General features: G+C 45.7%; 2 protein-coding genes across 11 annotated transcripts in view; both read right to left on the reverse strand.

Annotated features, from left to right (window-relative positions):
* Positions 1 to 2,798, reverse strand: part of LOC147011944 (DNA oxidative demethylase ALKBH2-like) — a 48,046-nt gene extending 45,248 nt beyond the window's left edge. For 6 of the 10 annotated variants that reach the window (XM_085857740.1, XM_085857745.1, XM_085857743.1 and 3 more), the window contains exon 1: positions 2,506 to 2,798. In XM_085857740.1, the coding sequence (XP_085713866.1) occupies positions 2,506 to 2,713 (208 nt within the window). In that variant the 5' untranslated portion in view covers positions 2,714 to 2,798. Of the gene's footprint in view, positions 1 to 1,234; positions 2,350 to 2,505 lie in introns of all 10 variants that reach the window. The other 4 variants (XM_085857746.1, XM_085857739.1, XM_085857737.1 and 1 more) reach the window with 3 other exon arrangements.
* A 6,768-nt stretch (positions 2,799 to 9,566) lies between these two features.
* Positions 9,567 to 24,532, reverse strand: part of NDUFB10 (NADH:ubiquinone oxidoreductase subunit B10) — a 19,390-nt gene continuing 4,424 nt past the window's right edge. Inside the window, exons 2-4 of the mRNA XM_085857747.1 lie at positions 16,558 to 16,696; positions 15,281 to 15,420; positions 9,567 to 9,757 (exon numbers count right to left, since the gene is read on the reverse strand). Coding sequence (XP_085713873.1) covers positions 9,657 to 9,757; positions 15,281 to 15,420; positions 16,558 to 16,696 — 380 coding nt within the window. The 3' untranslated portion in view covers positions 9,567 to 9,656. The remainder of the gene's footprint in view (positions 9,758 to 15,280; positions 15,421 to 16,557; positions 16,697 to 24,532) is intronic.

A 24,532-nucleotide genomic window follows, 5' to 3' on the forward strand; every position in this document is an offset into this window, starting at 1 on the left:
CTGCGGCTGTATGGACATGTGGCTCGTTTTCCTGACTCTGATCCTGCTCACCAGATTCTCTCAGCGAGGGATTCTCGTGAGTGGAGGAGGCCAATGGGCCGACCACATGCCTCGTGGTTGTAGCAGGTTGACTGGCATCTCAAGGAGATGGGGATGGGCCAGGCATCTGCCTGGGGGGGTGGCCAGACGGAGGCCCCTGGAGTACCGGCAGAAAGTGGACGCAGCGACGCGCTGCTCTGGCACATGCTCCCATACCTGACCTGACCATACCCATTGGAATCCTGAAACCAAATTGGAATTTATGCATTGAACGATTGCACGAGATTTTGCACGAGTTGTGGGCCGATTGCCGTTATAAATATGTATTGTTTGTTTAGTTCCAGGACCTCAAGACAAATTACACTGGATTTTTGCATTTAGTGGTAATCAAAGTGTGTGTGTGTGTGTGTGTGTGTGTGTGTGTGTGTGTGTGTGTGTGTGTGTGTGTGTGTGTGTGTGTGTGTGTGTGTGTGTGTGTGTGTGTGTGTGTGTGTGTGTGTGTGTGTGTGTGTGTGTGTGTGTGTGTGTGTGTGTTTTTACAACTTAAACTTGAAGAGCACTCTGTATAGCGTATACCTCCGTGTAGAGCACAAATTTTTTTAGAAAAAAAAAAACGAACGAAAGTGTTAAGGAGAGCAGCAATTCTGGATTTAGGGAGTTTCATGAGCAGCTGTTAATGGTGCACCAGCACATCTAGAGGGGGGGGGAGTGTGGGTGTGGGGGGGGGGGGAACATGCCCACCTCTTTGAATTTTTATGATAAATTATACATAACTGGATATAGTTTTGTGGCAGATAAAGTGGGGTTTGCACCATTCAATTTTCTCATGTGTGTCAATTATAAGGCACGCTATGACCACAGATTATGGGAGGTAGTTCCTATTCCGTGCTATGATGTATAATCGTTGGCCAATCACAGTGACGCAAATTGCCAAAATTCCGTTTCTGACGATCGGGAGTTTTTCAAATATTCCTCGTGAAAAGCCCTCAGATCCACTGCCCCCCCACCCACACTCCCCACTCCCCTCTCCCCGTTTGGCACTATGACATAGCACACCTCCCCATATTGAAATTCATCGATCTGCCCGTGATGGTGGACGGTGTGTGCTTTGCAGTGGGGAGTGGGGTGGGGAGAGGAACAGGCCAAAAGTACTGAAAGACCACAAAAGAGGCGGTAGAGGACAGAGACCACAGACCTGTCTGCGATGGTGAAGTGACATGGACTCATACTCAGCTTCATCACGAGAGATTCCAATGATCTTGAAGACCTTGGTTTCCATGGTGTTAAGCTGAGCAAGGTGCGAGGCAGGGGTGCCAGCCCAGAGGGGAGAGCAGTACTCAATCAAGCTGCAGATGAAGACCCTAGTTTCCATGGTGTTAAGCTGAGCAAGGTGCGAGGCAGGGGTGCCAGCCCAGAGAGGAGAGCAGTACTCCATCAAGCTGCGGATGAAGACCTTGGTTTCCATGGCGTTAAGCTGAGCAAGGTGCGAGGCAGGGGTGCCAGCCCAGAGGGGAGAGCAGTACTCAATCAAGCTGCGGATGAAGACCCTAGTTTCCATGGTGTTAAGCTGAGCAAGGTGCGAGGCAGGGGTGCCAGCCCAGAAGGGAGAGCAGTACTCCATCAAGCTGTGGATGAAGACCCTAGTTTCCATGGTGTTAAGCTGAGCAAGGTGCGAGGCAGGGGTGCCAGCCCAGAGAGGAGAGCAGTACTCCATCAAGCTGCGGATGAAGACCCTAGTTTCCATGGTGTTAAGCTGAGCAAGGTGCGAGGCAGGGGTGCCAGCCCAGAGAGGAGAGCAGTACTCCATCAAGCTGCGGATGAAGACCCTAGTTTCCATGGTGTTAAGCTGAGCAAGGTGCGAGGCAGGGGTGCCAGCCCAGAGGGGAGAGCAGTACTCAATCAAGCTGCGGATGAAGACCCTAGTTTCCATGGTGTTAAGCTGAGCAAGGTGCGAGGCAGGGGTGCCAGCCCAGAGGGGAGAGCAGTACTCCATCAAGCTGCGGATGAAGACCCTAGTTTCCATGGTGTTAAGCTGAGCAAGGTGCGAGGCAGGGGTGCCAGCCCAGAGGGGAGAGCAGTACTCCATCAAGCTGCGGATGAAGACCCTGGTTTCCATGGTGTTAAGCTGAGCAAGGTGCGAGGCAGGGGTGCCAGCCCAGAGGGGAGAGCAGTACTCCATCAAGCTGCGGATGAAGACCCTGGTTTCCATGGCGTTAAGCTGAGCAAGGTGCGAGGCAGGGGTGCCAGCCCAGAGGGGAGAGCAGTACTCCATCAAGCTGCGGATGAAGGCCTTGTAGGTGGATTCGAGCTCTGGAGTGCCAAACAAGGATTTTTTTTCCATTATTTATTTATTTTTATACCAAAGAGTAAGACATTCAGAAGAGGTCACACTCAGTCATTGCAAACAACTCGTTAAAATGAAACATTTAGCCAATTTAATAAGACTCATCTTCTCACACTATTTACCGGCGTTCTCACTTTTGCTGGTTGGAACCCTCACTCGACTCAAAGCTCCTTCAGTCGACCTCGTGGTCATGGTCCCAGGGAGGAGGTTCCGGCTGTCCCCATCACGCTTTGGGGACACGTGGTCGGGTCCACATTTTCTTTGAACTGCCAATAATTCCTTTCTCGCGGTTGCTTGGTCTGCGGACCTCATTACAAAGCGATCCATCATCCGAACAAACCCCTCAAACCCCGAACGACTCTCTGGATCAACATTGCCAAGAGTTTTTTTTTTTTTTTATACTTTATCACCGTTTATTCACCTCAAGTAGATGTTGCACACGTTTGAAGAAAGAAGAAAGAAGAAAGAAGAAAGAAGAAAGAAGAAAGAAGAAAGAAGAAAGAAGAAAGAAGAAAGAAGAAAGAAGAAAGAAGAAAGAAGAAAGAAGAAAAAAAACTCCAGACCAGCGTGATTGGTTAAAAATAAATTAATCAACTTGCTGTGTCTCCCAATACATGTCGTACATATACGTTTACGAAATTATAGTCTTATCTTTCTTCAGTTTATTTATACCTTTAGACGCCGCAACGTTTCTCTGATGAAGAAAATCTTTCGGTTTGCTTCTATAAAAAAAAAATTGAAATTATATGACGTTGAGAATAAGCAGAGCAGCTTCAAAGAATATAAATATCCCAACTACACCGCCGATAAAAAAAACCGACTGTTTTGCCATCTTATTCTTCCTATCCTTTTGATTCTTCTCAGCCGGTTTGATGATTTGTCATCCAACATTCTTAAAATATAAAATTTACGGTATCTTATTGAGAGATATCGGATTTATTATTTTGAATATTTAATGTTCTCCGCTTTGTACAAGGCAATTTATGCTGATGGACATCGATATCTTCTCCGCCTCTATTTAAAATTTAATTTTGCAATATTTACATTAACAAGCTCAAATGAGGTAAGATCCTCGTCCTCTTAATGATGACGTCATAAAAACGAATATGACGTCATTGTAATGTATCACGTTTGAGATAAATTATCTGTGCTAATGCCCGGCTTGATTCCCGCAAACAAAATTCAAACAGCTTGCCTAGTTTCGGAGATAATGGTATAGGCGATTTCCATTAGCGGCGATATTATGACGTCAGCTTTTTTTCTAGGAAGAATTTCCAAAATCGGAGAAGGTTACTGCCTGCACGTGGCCTTTCTGCATATACATGGCAAGTTTCACGAAGATCCGATGAAAACTCTGGGTTGTGAAACAAAAAATGTCAAAAAATATGAATGACGTCATAAAAATTTATATGACGTCATAGTGATGTATCATATGTGCGGTAATTCATCTCTGCTAATGCCCTGTTCGATTCCCGCAAACAGAATTCAAAACGCTTGCCTCGTTTCAGAGATAAATTTTTAGGCGATTTCCATTAGCGGAGATATTTTGACGTCATCACTCTTTTTTCTAGGAGGAATTTTCAATATCGGTGATGGTTACTGTCTGCGCAGGGTATTTTTACATATATATGTCAAGTTTCAGGAAGTTTCGATGAAAACTGGAGGCTGTGAAACAAAAAAGTCCACAAGAACAACAACTTGAGTAAGACTTAGAGATCCTCCACCAGGATCTAAAAATTACTACATCTGTAAACTTTTAAAGAAAGAGCTCATTATAATCACTAATTCTTGATTTACTTGAGTTATGTATAGCTGCTTGCAGAATGCAACCACAAACCACTTTGTTAACCATAAAGCTCACCGGACCCATCGCTTCACTGACGGAGCAATACAATAAGTCAACCTGTTTGTCAAATTTATCTGTGTATGGAGTGCTTTAACCCTCCCCATTCGCACGTCACACTCCCCTCCTTTATGTGCTGTCAACCTGTTTGACGTTGCGGATGATTTGAGTTTGTCAGGAGTCCCAAATATGTTCGTCCTGACATCACACTCACACACAATGACACGAGGTCTAGGCCATAATGTATTGGTTCTGGAAATGGCTAGAAAAAAACGTTTTTGTGCTACCCTCAGCAAACGACATAGAAATGGTTCTTTCCCATAGATTTCGATACGCTGATTTCCCAAAAAAATCACTTCCACAAGCGATATTCCCTCAAACAGAGGAGTTATTCGACTTTGAATGTACTCACCGCGGTGCCCTGAGGTCGACTCATAACAGAAGTTGGGGGCTCATCCGGGATCTGAAACCAAATTGCCAATAATAGTAAATTGATTAAAAGAAGACCAAGTGAAACCAACAAATGTTAATAATGGTGTTTGATGTAAAGAACTTTGTTGAGTCACCAAATGAGGAACAACTTGGTATGCCAATGAAAGTTGAGCTTTTGGTGTTGGTTAAGTATTGCAACTTTGAGGTTCGACCAACTCTACAGAAAGCTGTAATTCTGTCATCGGTGGTGAATCATTTTGTTGAGGAGAAGCATTTGGATGAATCGATATTCCAATTGTTAACGGATGAAAAAGTCTGAAAGTATTGAGTTGCAAAAGTGGAAATAGGACCACATCTTCCAAATTATCACAGTCGACCAGTCAAAACTCTTGGGGCATTACTAGAAGCACCCGCTCCCTACAGGAGCCGTCAAGGGGGTCATGTTATTATATTTATGCCTATTTTACTCCAAGGGGTCCCAGGATTACACACCCAAAAAATGGTTGCGATCGGTTCAGCCATTTTTCCGGTACCTGGGAACAGACAGACGGACAGACGGTGAATTATAGTGTTGTGGAAATGGCCCTTTGTGTGTTATTAAATATAGGATTAGCCCAGATCCCCCATTAAATGCATGTTTAGCCAGGTTGTTCAGTAATTGGACGTTACATGTGTGTCGGGAGGTATAGGAGGCTGTTCATTGTTCATACGGTGGTGGTGTACCGAGAGGTTCTTCTCCTTCCTTCCCCTCTCCGAACGAATCCCCGCCCAGCACTCTGAGAGGGAGTGGCCTAAAGAAGCGAGCGCCAGGAAGAAAAGGTGGAACTGAGAGCACAGAGGTGGGGCGATCGGCTGTACAAGGGACGGCTGTGTCTGTTTGCGATCGGCTTTCTGAGTAGGTCATCGACAGGTTCAACCTGCGTCTAACCACATAGCCTCTGTCCTTACTCACCTCATGGCCCGACGACGTCTTGTAATCACGTCGATCCGCCTGCGGAGCCCAATACCCCGATTTGGCCTGATCTGTTGAGCAGGCCAGGCCTGGATTCGTATGCTGGACCTTGTAAAAAGCCAGCTGGAGCACACTGTGGACCTTCTGCTCTTGTGCCGTCGACCTTACGGGGGCTGAACGCGCTGAGGCTGCGTGTGTGGGTGGTACGACAAAAAGGAGGACACCACCGCCATTTTGCCACGCTGCATGCTCGAGCTGGGTGCTCGAATCCGTTGACATCGGCTTGTCACGAGCCACATTCGTGCCTTTGACACTTTTCCTCGTCCATGAGGCATCACCAAGTACTCTGTGTCATGTCTACATGTCTTGTCTCCATGTTGTCTAAGGTTTATCTCGCAAGGGTTCCCTTCGAAACCCGTAATCCGTAGCTCCCCAGTTAAGAATGGGTTATAGATTAATTATAACATTGTCGTGAATGCTTTGCTTGTGTTGTGTTCCCCGATGTGTCCTCAATAAATCTGGCTGAGTTATACGAGATTTGCCACCTTGAATTTATTTGTGCCGCGTCGAGGAACGATCCGATCGATTTGGATATAAAACCCAAACGGACTACAGACTGGCAGACTCCGCTCGGTCTGTAACAAATCCAGTCTGTAGCCGGGGTCCATTCCCCCAGCTGGCAAGGCACAGGTGTATTTTGGTATTGTGATATGAGGCGCGTAACCTGAGACCTGTGCCGAAGCAGCCGGCGTTATAACCCCGGAGACGGCGGTGCTGTTAAGCGATGCCGAATCTTCAACATTTGGCTGTCAAGAGTCGGGTGCGAATCCCGCCACCGCTGAAATCTTAACAATAGTAAGAAGAATTATAGTAACAAATTCGTGACTTGCTTTTCGACTGGTAACTGCTTTAGATCGAGTTGAGAATGTCTTTAATTCACCTGGTGTAATCGGGCAATGAAAATCCACCTTTGCAGAGTTTATCCTGTCTTCCATGAAGTTGTGAAACAAGTTTCTTCCAATACTACCACTTCCAATTCGATCGTTTTGCACGAGGCAATTCACCACGACTCCTGATGTGATATTAACCAGATCAGGATGATCTCATTCAAATGGATTGCTCTTCTCTTCGAGGTAACGAATGATGTTATTTACTTCATGATCATCCCGTACTTTTTGTGTGGAGTCAAGATCTTTCCTGGCTCGATGATGATCGGTCAAACCTGACAGCACCTCGCAGGCTTGCAGCACTGTCAATCTATCACTCTCAGACAATGTCCATCTATTGACAGAATTAGGATCGAGGGTAATGCCGTAAGTCCACCACTTGTTTTGGCATCACGATTGCAAGTTTGCTCCATCATTTAATTACATGGTGTTGAAGAAAAGCTATAGCAGTCTTGCTGCTGAACTGTCCAGTGACCACCTTCTACTTGCTGAAATATTTCTGGATGGCTGTCTTCCAGGTTGATCATCTCAGCGAGATATGCTGAAACATATCGCGCATAGTTTATCCGATCAAACGAGAAAAACCAAGGCAAAATCTCAACACAGGACGCAATGTGGGCTTTCCAATCAGATTATCACGTGGCTCGAATGAATCGATTCACGATGTTCACCATTTCAATGTATGATGACCAGAGCTGTAAGGTTGGACTTTCTTGACACTGGCAAGAAACATAATCGTCGTATTGTTTCACAATGTCTTGAAAGTCATCACTGATTGCCATATTCTTGAAGCTATTGGAAGGGAATGCGTCTATCATGCTGGTCATGTACCAAATTATTCAGGGTCTGGGGGTGAAGCTGAAAAATAGGACCACGGGTCCTGAAGCTCACATGAATCAGGAGCAACAGTTACTCAAACCCCCCACAGACCCACTTCGACCCTGACATTTTTAATGCCGTGCACAAACTTCAGTCCATCACGGGTGATGAAGGTTGTGGTCAAGTTTCGTCAAAATGGAGGGTGGTTTCGGAGAAAGGAATACCTATTTTGGGGGCTCAACCCCCCCCCCCACCTACAGATCACCCTTGACCCTGATTTTTTTAATGCCATGAACAAACTTTGGTATATCATGAGTGATGAAGGTTGTGGTCAAGTTTCATCAAAATCATGTGTGGTTTTGGAGAAGAGACCAAATACCTATTTTGGGAGGTTAAACACCTCCCATCGCCCCCTACCCGTGAATCCCCTTCATGAGTGCAGATTATGATGTGGTAAATACACCTTCATTAGGCATCATATTTGAAGCTTTTGGCAAAGTTTCATGAAAACCGAATGCTTGGTTCAAGCGATAATGACTGAAGTGCTTCCAAACTCACTAACTCACTCATTGACCGATTTACCTCCTGACACTGCTCGATCACATTATCTCACCAGACTAAAGTCCAGGTGAGCTAAAATGATGCACACTTCTGAGGAATCCATCTTTCATTTGAGAGATCAAAGTGAATTCAAGTTCATGGTGGAACTGAAGCTCACTCAGAACCCACTTTCCAAAGTTCATTCTCAAAGCCATCAACGAATTTGACTTTACACATGCAAGGGCAACAGGAAAACAAGGTACACAGGTCATTCACCTAACAAATGTTCGGTGACCTATCTTGTAATTTAATTGATAATCCAACCTACCTTCTTTCAAGAGTGCTTGGCACTGATGCGATTTTGTCGCTTCACATTCTCATTGGCCCTCGTCAGCAATTTTCATCCATTTTTCCACAAATTCCGCACTCTATCCCAACTCTTTTTGATTAAATTGCTTGAGCTTGTCATCTCCCTGGTCCTCCACATGAATAATACACCACATTTCACTAATTTTCAGTCCCAAATATGTTTAGGTATCCCGACCCATCTATGAACCCCACTTTGAAGTATCCTATTTAGGTAGCCGACAGCTATAAATCCTGTCTTAAAGTTCAAGGATCCCGACCCACCAATAAACCCCGCTTTGAAGTATCCTATTTAGGCAATGGATAGGAATGAATATAGACTGAAGAATCTTGAATCAACTTTACAAAGCATCAGTAAGCGATTGTGATCAGGTTCGTAGCTGTGTGGAAATTAGATTACAACGTTTTCTCAAATCAAAACGAACCAACATGGAAAAGGTTTGATAAGTTTGTGCAAAACCCAATGATTCATCCGGTCATGGTGTGCCACCCTGCTGTAGTAGACATAAAAAGGTCGTTATTTTGTTAAAGTGAAGCATCGTGGGCTGGCAGGATAGCCTCGAGGTATGTACACTCACCTCTAAGCTGTCTTGCCTGGGTTGAATCCTGACCTAACTATAAATGTCATCTCAGTGTTTCATCAATGTGTGTACCATCCCTCAGATGGACATTGAACTGGAAAGCCAGTCTGCTAACATTAGTTGTTGATCATTAACGATCCGACGATGTTCTTCATGAAGAATCAGTGAGCTATCACCGGCACCTTGAACAAATTCAAAATTCCTGTCCAAACGATTGCTGGGAAAGGGATGGCAACTTGACATGACAACTTGGCCCAGAAACTGAACGCTCCATAACACAGTGTAGAACATCGAATCGGAAGCATCTGTTGTAGGAAGGAGAGGAGGAGATTCGGACCATACTCTGTGCCATACGTTGGTGCTGCTTACGCAGTCTCCTCAGCTATTGGGTACAATCCTGGACGGGTCGCCACTCCAACACAGTATACCAGCATGCTGGCACTCATTTTGCCGACCTCGGAAGGATGACAGGCTGAGTTAACCCCACCTGGTATTAATTCAACAGCTGAGCGGGATTTGAACTCAGGACCCTAGGATCCAAAGCCCACCGCCCTAACCATGAAACCAACACCAGGCATATTGCTGAAAAGGACTGCAAGGAAAGTAGGTGGTTGGAACTTGCCATATACTTTCAGTGCCTCTAAGTGCTGAGAGAATGTACCCAAACATAACAAAATAATTACAAAAAAAGGCTACTCAATGCTCTGTTACCATCAGGTTTATTGAAAGAGCATTTGTACAATAATTATAATTTCATCAGTTGCGATTCAGAACTGTGGTGGAACAGGCCTTTTTAAAAGCCCCCCTCTTGCTGCTGCTGCCTCTCTTTTATCATACGCTCTTTCTGCTTCATGAGACTCGAACGGGCTGTTGCCAAGGCCCCCAATTCTCCATCTGTCAGACAACACAAAGATAAAGGAATCCAAAGTTAATATTAGTATGCTGGATGCCCGTGACTTCGTGTCACACTCATTTCTACAAAGTGCAGTTAGCAGAGTACGAGCCATGCCAACACATAGTTTCGCTGAGGGGTCTAATCAAAGGAGAGAATGTTGCACTTCACAAGCATATTGTAAATTTATCTGCGAGTTTCAATGAGTACATAAAATGAAGTATATGAAGTGAAACATGTGAAAAAAAATCATCATTTATTACACATTGTTGGCATGGCTGTGATTGTTTTACATATTTTTCTATTGCTTCAATATGTATGTATATATTGTGTTACGGTGGTGGAAATTCACAGAACACCAGTCAGGTTCCCCAGAGGTCAGTTATTTCGGTAAGTGTGTGTTCCAGGTTAGATTTCCCCACCAATGTATAACGGGATTTATTTGTGTGCCGGGCTGTGCATCTCTGAGCTTAGCCGTTATTCTGTTCTATCTTTTATTTCAAATAAAGAACAACTCAACAACCTCGTCAATCTCCAGAACACAGCGACCCTCCTCTACAAACAAAAACACCACTCCCAGAAAGCCACCCGAAGAAGGAAACAGAAATGACAGTTAGGGTGGGTCCCTCAGAACGGCGTAAACACGGATGACTGGCATTACAACAACCAAAGAGTCAAGCCGATCACTCCTGGGATTTTCGCCGGGGGCGATAAAAAGTCGCGTTCGCTCGCCGACAAGGCAGTTGAGTGGTTGGAGAGACGCCAAGTCAGCAGTTGAGTTGAGTTGGTGTGGGGAGCTCGGAGTCGGTGGGAGTTGGGAGTGGAGAGACGCCCCGTTGAGAGCTGGAGAGTTCGGAGTTCGGGCAGTTGGTTCGCTGGGGGTTCGCCGGCGCGACCAGGAAGCCTGAGTCGAGACCCATTCACTCCTCCAGCACGTCGTCGGCGAGGCCAGGCCGCAGTGGAGGCCGGAGGACCAAGGGAGTCAGTCGGAGCTCGGGGGTCCGGGCACAGACACCGAGGGTCGCCGAACCAGGATCCAGTGAGTCACCACGAGGGTGGCCAGGTAGCCCGCTCGGTCTCTCAGAGCCCCTTCGGTCATCCCAGCTCCGAGCAATTATAAAGGCTCACGAGCCCGGTTCTTTCTTTCTGGAGTTTTGGATGAAAGTCTGTGGCGCCTTGTCCCTAAGTAGAACTGAATAAGTGCATGATTGTGTACATAACAAATAGACATTGGCTGTAGGTTTTTGATCGTGTCTTGTCCCCATCCCCTCATTCATTGCATATGTGCATTTTAAATAAATGTCCCCATTTTTGAATGTTAACCTGCTCGTTGTGTACTTTCTGCCATTGACTGCCATGATGCGTTCGGAATGTTAGCTGGCTGAATACAAGCCGATAAAACGTACATCTGGTCCGACGGGGCTTGGCGATATAAAACCGCTCGGCAATCGCATACGGAACGAGCTGCTTAAGCGGCTCGTTTTCGTGCAGGCTCCGTCGAGGTATAAACTCCTGGCATTTCTGTCCGCGCAAATATTAAGGTATATCGACAATTCAGCGATTGACCCTGTAACGCGTGGACAGAAGATTTGGCTGGTTTATGGTGTGTTAAAAACACGCGAAGCTGGGTTTCGGCGTTGATCCGGAAGCTGCGACTAGATTGCCACGTTCGGTAGCCACGCGCGGCCGCAATTGGGCTAAAGGCGGTCGTCCGCACGCTGGGGTGGCGGAAATCTGCAACAACATATATATATATATATATATACATATGTTAATATATATATATATATATATATATATATATACATATGTTAATATATATATATATATATATATATATATATATATTGTTGCGGGCCAGGAGTCGGGTGAGAAGATCACTTACGGGGGGGGGGGGGGGGGGAGCTATCTCGGGTTCTCACCAGACTCCCCGGAATCGCAGGCCATCGCACACGGATAATTCCGTAACACGGCAGGTCGCTAACCGACAGCGAATGCCAGTAACTCAACTACGTGACTTAGGGTCCTCCATCTAATTTATCCAGTTACCTAAAAAATAGTCACGTGATCTAATTTTTGGGGAACACGCCCTGAGTATCCCTTGTCCGAACCGGGTCACTTTCGAGGATCAGATGCAGCTGAGCGACACTGCCAAAAGGAATGGATCGTTGGGAATAAAGTCCCGGTGAGGTTAGGATACGGACCATGCTGGATCAATGAAAGACAAGACAAAAATGAGCTGGGAACATTTCTACTAATAATTTATTAACAGGTAGGCGAGGAAAGATATGTGGCACAGTAAATATAGTTTATTGTTGTGTGAAAGTAGGGATAGGAAGAAAAGTGTGGTGCATCAATAATACAAGCAACTTACGAAAGCAGACACAGAGCAGAGTTATCCCGATATAATTCTTCTACACTCTTAACTTAAGCGAAGACAGGTGCCATAACACACACACACACACACACACACACACACACACGAAGAAGAGTTAAGGAGAAGAAAAAGGAAAGAAGATGAGGCTAACAGTCTCTCAATACCTTGCACGATTGACCGACCACACCACCCAGAACGTTGTGGGGGGATGTTCCATTGGGTGATAACTCCCTGACAGCTGGCGCGTCGTCTCCCGCTTCGTGGCACTTCGTGCATCCAAGCGTCGATCCAGAGAATGGGGCGCGACCGACAGGCATGAAGGAGGGACTTTGGGTGGAGTCAGACGCCAGTGGGTGGAGAGAGGCGGAGTCAAAAGCGAGTGGGCGTAGTGGTAGACAGGATCAGGTGGGTGGGTGGATGGGCGGAGTCAGTGGGGAGTTTGTGAAGAAGGGCGGAGCCAGCAGGCAAATGGGCGGATTGTCGATCCCAGGCCAGACAGAGAGCAGGACGAGCCAACAGGAACCAGGAGTGATGAGCAGGAACAGAAATCCACTAGCAGACGGCCCCGCAACCCGTCCTTTTATAGACCCTGTGGTGCGGGGTGAGGCGACGACCCGAAGCGATATGTCGTCACCCGAATCGGACGCTCTGGTTGGGCCCTGGCCAGCACACGGCCCAGCCGTGGTTGCCCAAAAGCGGCTCCACTTTACATCCAGCAAGATGATTCCAAGCTGCGGAATCGTCTCGCTCCAAACACCGTGGCACGAATCGCCCTGCACCGAACTCCCGGCCTGTGCCCTGGCAACCGACGGTCATGCGGCCCGAGTTTACAACAAGTTGAAGTCCGTAAGCCATGCGGCCCGAGCCGTACAGCACGCCTCTGCCTGGCAGCAGCCTCGCCGGGCGGAGAGGCGAGATGTCCGCCGTCCACGGGAGACACCCACGGCCGCAGTGTGCAGCGAAGACCGACGGTAAGATGCTATGGTAACCCATGTGCAGACCCGAACAAGATGTGTGCCATTCGTACCCTGCTCTGTGTACGATAACAAACCACCCCGGGGCTGCACGTGGGTCCACCGCCATTAAGCATGCGGTTATTTATTAAAAGCGGTGGTGTGCGCGGTGCCAACCCTGATCTGTGTCAGGAATTGAGGGAAAAGATTGGATATAATTATTACATGTAGACTTGAATGGAAAAGAGCATAGATATAAGTATTAGATGGAGATTCGGATTGAAAAAGACATATAATTAATAGATGGAGACGGGTTGAAAAGAGTGTGCCATGTGTGTACTGTACGGCGTTGGCATTTGTTTTTCCCATGGCTGGCCTTCGCGAGGACCCATTCTCACCGCGAAGGGCACGGCCGCAGTTTTTACAGATGGTTGTCCGAGTGCAGTGCCTGCTTCAATTTTTCTCAGGAATAAGAGAAAAATAGGAATGAAGTTTGAGATATAATCAGACCTAACTGAGATTGACAACGCACTGTCCCGTTTGACGCATTAGACACGAGGGAAGGGACTATCTGTACGTATATTAATGAAATAACTGTCTGGGGACCACTGTATGATGGATGCCATTGCATTGGAGGGATGTGGTTCCCAAAACCGCAACAATATATATATATATATATATATATATATATATATATATATACACATATACATATACACACACACACACACACACACACACACACACACACACACACACACACACACACACACACACACACACATACACGTATCCATTATTAGTGGGGCAACTTAGCATAACAATTGTGCATTTTGTGAGGAAAGCACCAAATTTGGCACACTAGTAGCCTATCATATTATGAACAGATTTGGATATTGGACAATCTCAAAATTTTTGATGGCAGTGGAAAATGGCTGCCACAGCAATCAGTGGCTGAATTTGAGATGGCCCAATATCCAAATCTGTTCATAATATGATAGGCTACTGGTGTGCCAAATTTGGTGCTTTCCTCAAAAAATGCACATTTGTAATGCTATATTTAGCCAAGTTTCCCCAATATATATATATATATATATATATATATATATATATATATATATATATATATATATATATATATATATATATATATATACATATATACATCTTCTTCTTCTCCTTTCGGCTGCTCCCGTTCGGGGTCGCCACAGCGGATCATCCGTATGATCCGCATAGTGATTTGGCACATGTTTTACGCCGGATGCCCTTCCTGACGCAACCCTGGTCGCCTCTTACAACACAGGGATATGGTACACCTATTTTAACCGGGGTATACACCGGCCCAGTACACTGGTACTCATTTCGCCGACCTCGGAAGGATGACAGGCTGAGTTAACCCCCTGGTGTATTAATTCAGTGGCCCAACGGGGCTTGAACTCAGGACCTTTTGGATCCCAAGCCGCTGCCCTAACCACTGCGCCAACACCAGGCTCATATATATATATATATATATACATATACATATATACACACACACATGTTGTTGTGGACCCAAGGTCAGGGGCGAGAACACCACGAGGGGGAAAGCTACTTCAGGTTCCCACAAGACTCTCCGGAATCGCAGGTCATCGCACACGAATTACTTCTTGATGCGGCGGGTTGTTAATCGACCGTGAACACAAATAACTCGACCACGTGACTTAGGGTCCTCCGTCTGATACAGGAAAGGCGTGTGTGTTTTATATATATATATATATATATATATATATATATATATATATATATATATATATATATATATATATATATATATATATATATATATGTATGTACACATGCACATGTATATATGGATATAGTATATATAATTTTTGGGTGCTCCTTGTGTGTCAGTCATGCTTTATTCGAAAGGGTTCCTGCTGTTGTACCTCTTCCATCCTTCAAAGACTACTTTTTCTTTTTTAAGAGGAATTTTTACAATTCAACGAGCAGAAATTTTTCTTCCAAGTAAATGTATTACTATCTTTCCAATCAAGTAAATTATTAGTTTTCCAACGGTCCCATATTCATTATTCGCGGAAAGTGGGAACCCTTTAGAATACAGCGTTTCACAAATATGTTTCCTTTAATAACAAGTCAATGGGTGAAGCAGTCATAGCAAAACTGATTGGGCTTGGTCCACGGAAATGACTCACAACGACAATTGAAAGCCTTCATTGCTTTCTCAAATTTCTCGACGTCCTCTCTGCACATTTCTTCAGAGTCTGGCCCTTCTCGGACGTGACACGCTTGCAGCCGCTCTTGCACCACCTTTACAATCTCCTTATCCACCAACCTACATGAAAAGTGCAAAAAAGAAATGAATAAGAGATCCACCAACCCATTATATTCATGTGGTCATGGTTAGTACTCAACCAGCATTTTTGTCATTCTTGGGGGGGGGGCGTTTACAACAAGTTGAAGTTGAAAATAAATGAGTCAAGAGATGGAGGCTGACATCACAGCATAAATGAAAGAAAAAAAAAACCTCCAAACTTTGTCACTTCCTTGAATGCTCACTATCATCCGTGGTGAGTCCAGAATATATACAGATACAATACTAAGAGACAAACCATAGTGCAAACCAACAAAAGCTATGCAATTCAATTTTGGATGAAGTTTATTTTGACTTCATGCAGCGACGATAAACTAGGACAAAATAACATACTGTATGGGGCATTTGCAAGAACATTAAGGGTGGTTGGCCTAAACTTTGTCAATAGGAAGAAGGGGTTCCGAAGGAAACCACTCCACAAGTTCTCCATTTCAGAAAGAAGACAGCCAGAATAAACCAACACTGGAGCAAAGTCATGGCATGCCATTGCTAATCCCCATGCTTCCCACCTAAAGCAAAGTTGAAAGATGGCAAAAGGTTCCACCAGGAATTACTCAATATCAAATTTGGAGATACAAAGTTTTTTTCCCCCCCGTTTTGATCCCTGTGACTTTAAGTGCCCACCCGTGGGGAATGAAACACGGGACAAATCCTCCCCCCCCCCAAAAAAAAAATCATAACCTTTTCATGCATATACAAAGTTTCCTTTAAAATGTTTTTTAATTGTGTCTGTTATTGCATTATTTTTAGTATTCCACCTTTTGACCCTTTCAAAAAGCCACTATTCTTGCACCTTCTTTCCTATCAAGTTTAGTGAATTTCTATACAACCATTTTGTTGGAGATAGCATAATGGGCAGACAGACTGACTGCAATGTTCTCCTGTTTTTTCAAAAAGCGTGGGGATAATAAAACCTAAATGGTGGATTAGTACTCCTAGGGGGTATAAGAAACTGAAGTATCATTAAAAACTGGGTCACTAATTGAAGAAACAAACCCTACATCCAGTATCAGCCTCTCTCATCCGAAAGGGGGAGCCTTTCGGTGGGGAAAAAAGTAGAATCAAAATGTAATTGACAAAACAAGAAAAAGCACATACCAGTCACGATGCCACTGTACTTCAGCTTCATACTGGCAAATGTAATCTCCAACAATGCATTGCGTTATATCAGGTACACGATTGACCCTACGATGGTAGTAGTAAATTTTATTCTTCTGTTGCTGAGTGCTGATCCAATCTGCAGGAGAAAATGGCATACCTTGGATTATCTCCACAACAACACCAAAATAACGAGTCAAAAACTTTTCAAAAAGGCTTGGATGGACAGAGCAGATTACAATATTCCCCCGTTATTTTCAAAAGGCATGGGGATAAATCGGGTACAAAACCAGCCATGATTACAACTCGAGGCAATGTCGGACTTTTCAGCGCAGACAATTTAGTGGCATAACAGTTCTAAATAGTTTAACAGTGAAATAAGACAAAGAAGACCAAATTCTCAAGCACCCTCAGCTTGGCAGAAATAATTCTACCGAAGAAAGCCAAAGAATGGGGCTGATTGTTGAGGGATATGTGAATGTACAGTAATGCCAAAAGTTTGAAAAGCTGACTAACAGGCCTTCCTGCAGCATATTGTGGCAATTATCAAAAAATAAAATGCTGATGGAAGAATCCACTCAACATTATCCCCACACTTTTTGAAAAAAAAAAATGGGGCAGATATTGTAATCGCCTCCGTCTGTCAAACCATCCTTCACGCTATCTCCTCCTAAACGTTTGGGCAGAAATTCACCAACTTGGTAATTATGATCACTACATGGCATGAAAGTGCAAGAGCGTTATCATATTTGGCCCTGCCCCCTGGGGCAGGGTCAAAAGGTCAAATAACGAAAAGTGCAATTACGGGCACATTTTCAAATGAAACGTTATATATGCAATCAACATTGGCGGACGCATGAAATATGTCACAATTTATTGGATGTCACCCCCAGGTTCATGCCCCAGTGGGTGAGGACTTCGGATCACAGGGGTCAAATGGGGAGAAAATCAATTTTGATATTGGGTCATACCTTGTGGTACTTTTTGCTGTCTTTCAACTTTGCTTTACCGGTGGTAAAAATGGAGATTTGCGATGACATGCCACTGACTTCGATCTCATTTGGGTTGACAAGACATTCATTTAAAAAACTAAATTCCTTTAGAATGCACTTCATCGCACATATGCGAAATATAAAATGGGATGATTTTATAAGAAACGAGAATGGCACTCGGTAGAGCACGTACCTCCACCAGGCTGAACAGTTTATGTTTTGTATTCCACCGATAGTCTGGATCGGGACTTCAACCAAAATTTAATCAGCTTGTTCTTGTCACCTACCCAACTCATCCACCAAGTTTCACCATAATCCATCCACAACTCTTTGAGATATTGTGCTATATATCGTTTTTGGCCCTTTCTCTCAATGGTGAAGAATCAATGAAGAAAACATTAGTATACGGATTCAGATCTTCACCAAAATCGAATCAATTTGTCCTTGTCACACACTCAACCTGTCCACCAAGTTCTGTCTGAATCCATCAATAACTTGTTGAGATATCATGCTTTATATCGTTTTTGGCCCGATCTGTCAATGGTGAAGAATCACAAAAAAAATGAAGAAAAAAATTTGGACCATTGGACCTGTAGCTTATCTGGGCTCTGGCCAAATGTTGTAACCCAAATTGAGTAGCATTCTGCTTGGTGTTCACTTAGCGGTTAGGGTGGTGGCTTGGGATCCTAGGGTCCTGAGGTCAAGCCCCGTTTGCCGCTTTATTAATATACCAGGGGGGTTGACTCAGCCTGTCATCCTTCTAAGGTCGGCGAAATGAATACCAGTATGTAGTATGTAGTCTACACTACTGTAGACTACCACACGCCTCGAGCGGCGCGAACAACTATATGCATTGCGGACACGTGACTACCAACACCACTCCCCCACGCCCCCACAACGCTCTCCGCATTGTGCTTTGCACGCGTATGCCAATACGCCACATTCCTCCCTCCTAAAAGTACGAGTATAAAATGACAATTATAATGATAAGCATAATTGGCAAAGCATACTACGACATAAAAAAAAAACAAAGAGGAACAAAACGACATTAACCATGTAAAATCCTCCCAGTACCACGTCGCTCAATCCAACCCCGGGGTGATAGTCGGGCTGTGAATCACCCAGACGAGATGGCACAAAAGAAAGGCGTGTGGTAGTCTACAGTAGTATACATCCGGACACGCAATAAACAGAGTTACGGCAACCCTCACGACTCTACGTGCCTCACGGCCCTTCGGACACCACACTTGGCGACGAGGCTGTTTCGGATCGACGCGTGCAGAGTGCCTGGTTTTCCTCGGTGTTGACTTTGAGTCTTTGGCCGGAGAAATTGGATTGTAGGGCGCACGAAGCGCCGGGAAGATCAGCGCAGTTCGCGCGGCACGAGTTCGATCACCTGTTGAGGAGCCCAGGGAAGCGCATCGCGAGTTTCGCCGCACGGGTGAGGCATCTTGCCGGCGCCTGCAAATTCACGTCGAGTGAACGGCGGCCGGGCTCGAGATCGTTTTATTTTCCTGATTTGCAAGCCTCGAATGGTTTCTGCAATGCCGGCTAAAGGACGAGGACATTACATTCAACTCAGACGCGCCGTCGGCCGTCGCACAGACTCTGAGAGATGTCCGGAGCCTCGATGGCCAGAGCGCGGCAGGTGATCCGGAGGTCCGCGCGGTGTACCAAGCGCCCACGGCCGCACGCACAGTCTTCGGTGCGGGTCGTGACCGAACGTTGCAACGCGGTCAGTCGGACAGCGGTCTGAACACTCAGGGACATCTACGGTGTGTGTGCAAAGTGCCATTGGCCATCATAACGGTCATGGATGGTGGTGTGCAAAGCAACCCCAACGTCCCGGGTCGAGACCTACTGCCGGTACGGTGTTTTGTGCATGACGTACACTTTTATGCCCCAGGTTGAGTCCTGCAACCTGAGCATAGCCATCCCGGCGGCCCGGAGCAGGAGATGCAGCCGATGTTGAACCTGTTTTCAATTGGTTCGAAGGTGACAAGACCAATGACAGTGGAGGTCGAGGTGATCGGGGCACCGATCATGTTTCGAGTTGAGACCGGAGTGGCGGTGTCGATCATAAGCGAGCGCACCGCTCGTGCACTCCGCAGGTCTACCCTCACATTGCACACGTATACCGGTGAAGCGCTACCAGGGCACACGTCTTGGTCGCCCATCAAGGTCAGCGGGTCACGCTCTCGCGGTTCGTGGTGCGAGGGGAGGGGCCCGCCCTTTTGGGCCGGGACTGGCTGGCTAGCCTCAGGCAAGACTGGACGGCGCCAGCCAGTGGCCTTGGACGTCCCATGCCGGGCCGATTAGAGTTTCGGTGGGAGGAGGTTCCTGTTTCGGAGTGCGTACCTCCAGGTGCACCTGTGTCTCCTTCGGGGCCCGTACCTCCGTTTGGGCCCGGGCCTCCCTCGAGACCTGAGGGCGAGGTCCCGGCGGCAGGAGCCGCAATGATGCAACATGGGTTTCCGTTCATTGCTTCCTGCAACTACGATATACGGTTCCGGAGCAACGGGGGCCATGCCAGCTGCGACGGACTCTCGCTCTTGCGTTGCGCTCATGATACAGTGCACGCCCGTGTCGTTCAGGCGATTTCAATGGGGAATTGGAGCGAGCCGGTCGCATTCAAGAAGTTCGCGGAACGCGAACATCGACGGTGCCCTCTTCGACGTTCAGATTGGGACCGGCACGCAAGTCGCCTCAACGTCGTGACAACCAAGAGGCGTGCGCGCAGCGTGGTTCATAAATTGTTAATTGTTGTGCGTTTGATTCTCGTGGCACGAGTGATTCAGCATGGCGTTATTAAAGCAAGTGCCGACAGTCCGCGTGTGAGCAAGATGTGTTTGATTTGGATCAATGCTTTCTTTGATGTGAAGAGCTCGCGGACGATCGTTGCGAATAAAGAGGTCTTTCAGATCTCGGTCTTCGATGACAGTCCGCAGTTCGCTGCAACCTCATGTGTTAACATTATACTGTGGGAACGCGCTGTACGTGAAGAGGAGTTTGCATCTGCGCAGACGATGTTTTTGCTGCTTTATGACATTGCTATGCATTCGGGGTACGCTGATCGTCCGTGTGGACGTGCATGGAGATCTCGACTGGATTTGATGCGTGGTTTTGTTATGGGATTGCTGTTATTGCAGCGTGTAAGCATGGGCCGCCTGGGGGCGCTTCTACAGTCCACTGCTTTGGGATTCAACTCACTCGCATCAACACGATATATGTTGTGATGGGGATAGAGGGCTGAATTGTGGGCCAGATTATAACGACGGCATTATTGTGACAGGTTGTGCAGATGAAGCACGTTTTCTTTTGTGCCGTCTCATCTGGGTTTGATTCACAGCCGACCTTCACCCCAGGGTTACATCTAGGTTATGTGGTACTTGGGAGATTTTACATGATTGATGTCATTTTGTTCCTCTTTGCTTGTTTGTGTCATATTGTCAAAGTGTTTTTTCTTTTTCACCAGTTGTTTTTTTTGTATCATGGTGCCAGTGCGTTTGCCAAATGCCGTTTTGGCTCTGGTTGCTTTCTGTGTTGTGGTGCCAATGATTTTTGCTTATTGTCATTTTATAATCATGCTTTTAGGGGGGAGGAGTGTCGTGTATGGGTGGAGCGTGTACTGTATGGGCGGAGCCCTGAGTCACGGTTGGTGGTGGTCACGTGGTTGTGGCTTCATACGTCACGACTCGCCCACTAGGGACTTGTAGCACCAGTAGCGTCAGGAGCAGCATGTGCTGTCATTAGCAGTGTCCTGTAGGTCGTGTGCCTGTAGAGTGCATTGAGGACGTAATAAAGCGGAGTTACGGGCATCGTACGCCCACCCTCTCGCTCGAGGCAATAAAGCGGAGTTGTGCTATCCTCCGGCTCGTGTCTGCCTGCTCGCACCTCTGCCACGACATTACAAGTATGAGAATACATTGATCTAGAATTAAATGGTTCAGACATATCGAAAGAATGGATGAGGCAAGACAAGTGAAAATAATATAATAAAGCAGGATGAACAGAAGACCAGTCGGTCGATGAAGAGCCAGGAGGTAACCAAACAGTGAAGAGGGAAAACAAAACAATTTGGGTTTGCATTTGTGTATCATGATCTATGACAAGCCTGCGTTAGAGTTCAGGGTACTGAAATGAAACAAGCACAGAGCTTCATTGTTATGGGTCCAGGGCATGCATGGTCGACAGTCCCTGATGAAAGGGACTGACTGTGAAATATCAGCCTATCTAAACGTTTTTCAAAACAAAACCCTCAATTTCTAATGCCTGTGCATTTTCTACTTTAACATTCAAGAGCAAGCAGTAGTTTGACCTCATTATCATGTAACCAAAATGCAATAAATAGTCAGTCACAAGCAGCAGTGGAGTAAAATCTGACCGAGTGCACAACTCACTGTTTTTGCAATAGTCGTGGTTAAATCACAAAGCTAACATGAGAATGGGAGTGCGAGTTAAAGCGGTTGCGGGAGCTGAAGTGACGCGTCCTGCAGAAGCAGCCGTGCCTTGCCACTAGGTGATGCACCACGCCAATGTACAGGGTGTTTCAAAAAGATTGATACAACTTTGACTTCCTGCCATTTCTTTGTTTTTTGACCTATACCATTTTCCTTTTCAGAGTTTGGTGGTGTTATCGTGGCATTTGTTCCCTGGGATTTCTAGCTCCGTAGCTCAACTTTGCCAATGACAGTGAAGCAGAAGACAAAAGTGGCGCCTCTGTGGTATTTTCCCATCGTATACAGCCCTTTTGGCTGCTGGTTGCATCATTGGTTAGGAGCATTGGTTAGGTGGCTATGCCGCTAATGCAGTGCTCCGATTACCAGTACACTGGTGCTCATTTCACCGACCTCGGAAGGATGACAGGCTGAGGATACAGTCTTGTTTTTTTTTTCGATACACGAAAGGATACCGTTTTGATCTTTTCCTCCAAGGTAGTTCTGACATAGCCTGGAGGTATGTTTTGGGTCGTTATCTTGTTGTAGGATGAACCCTTGACCAGCAAGGCGTAGACCAGAGTGTATTGCATGGCGCTGCAAAATGCTGTGGCAGCCCTTTTGGTTCAGGGTGCCAGTCACTCTATGCAAGTCGCCGACTCTGGATCCAGCAAAAGAGCCCCAGATCATCACGCTTCCTCCTCCATCTTTGACAGTTGGTGTCACACACTGAGGAACCGTCCTTTCGCTTCGACAGCGTACAAAAACCCTGCATGATGAACCGAAGATTTCAAATTTTGATTCATCGGTCCATAAGACCTTCTTCCAGTTTTCAGTAGTCCATTGGCAGTTCTTCATGGCCCAGGCAAGCCTCTTTTTCAATTTTTGCCATCTTAGCAATGGCTTTCTTACTGCCACTCGACCTGTCAAACCTGCACCTCAAAGTCGTCTCTTCACAGTTGAAACTGAGACTAGTGTCAAGCTGCGCTTGAAGCTGCTGTCCTGTGAGCCGTCTATCACGCAAGCTGTTGACTCTCAGAAACTTGTCTTATGATTTTATTGTGGCTTTGGGTCTGCCAGATGTCTTCCTGTGAGAGTTTCCTCCAGTTTCCAAGTGCCTTTTGATGGTGGATAAAACTGTACTCACTGACACCTTGGTGTTCTTTGCAATTTCTCTGAAGGAAAGACCTCCACTTTTAAGGGTTATAATGGTCATCTGTCTTCCTTTGTCAATTGTCTTTTTCTCACCATTATGATCGCAATATACCACTTCCTGCAGTGCAATATTGTCCAAATAATGCTTCAGAGGGTGTAGCAACACTGTCTGTTCCAACACTGCTTTTATACAGACAGAGGGTTTGTAACAAATCAACAAAAGTTGGGACACCTGTAGGAATTGTTTGCATCAACTTTCAAGGCTTAATTTACTTCCATTGCTGCAGAACAGCTGTAGTTGCTTGCCCATTACTTGTTCCCTGAAAAGGGCCGTTTTTAACAACTCTGAAATTTACAAGTCTGAAGACGACGATGGTTCACGAGCGGTATTTGACAATGTAGATTATTTCAGAAGTCAAGGATGAGACAATGTGATAATGTTTGACCAAGCTATAAAAATGATCAACATGATGTGGTACGAGTGACAGGTTATTAGCTGCAAAATGTCGAAAACCCGGTTTCGTTAAACAACTTTAAAAATTTAACCTTTGCATAACCTTTAAATAAAAAGGTCCCAAAACAATGTCGTGGATTTTAAAATAAGGAAACAGGATACGTGCTATCGCTTAATGGAGTTAGTTCGTCGAAGAAGGTCGAAAACACGGTTCAATTCCCACAACTTTGAAAATTTGACCTTTGTGAACTTTAAAATGCAAAGGTCAAGGATTATGAGCTTTGGTGCAAAACTTCCTCTGGAACATTCCAGGAACAATATAACGTCACATAGGCAATATGGCATTTCACACTCCTCGGATTATCCATACTTTGATGAAATCAGCGTAAAAACAAACTTGAAGGGGGTGCCACGGGCAAGGTGTTCGAGATAGAGAAAAATGGTTTGAAGACTTTAGGTGGGGAATGACCTCAAGATTATGCATAAAAAAATATTGTCATCCTCGCTCTCGAAGTTTGGGCGGTCATCTGATTTTTATGTCAAAATTCGAAATTTTCTAAGTTCATGACCTTGTGACCTTGACCTTGACCTTGGGACGAAAATGAAAAATGGAGCTCCGTGGGGCTATGCAGGTGCCATTGGGCTAACCAAATACCGAAACCCCTGCCAGATTCGACAAACCCCTCGGAGAAGAATTTTTTTAATATCAAAATCACAATTTTCTAAGTTTGTGACCTTGTGGCCTTGACCTTGGGACAAAAAAGAAAAATCGAGCTCTGTGGAGCTATGCAGGTGCCATTGGGCTAACCAAATACCGAAACCACTGCCAGATTCGACAAACCCCTCAGAGAAGAAATTTTTTTTATGTCAAAATCACAATTTTCTAAGTTTGTGACCTTGTGACCTCGACCTTGGGAGAAAATGAAAAATTGAGCTCT

Source organism: Eptatretus burgeri, chromosome 15, assembly GCF_056783735.1.
Source record: "Eptatretus burgeri isolate ZD-2024b chromosome 15, Ebu_testis_v1, whole genome shotgun sequence".
Lineage (NCBI taxonomy): Eukaryota > Metazoa > Chordata > Myxini > Myxiniformes > Myxinidae > Eptatretus > Eptatretus burgeri.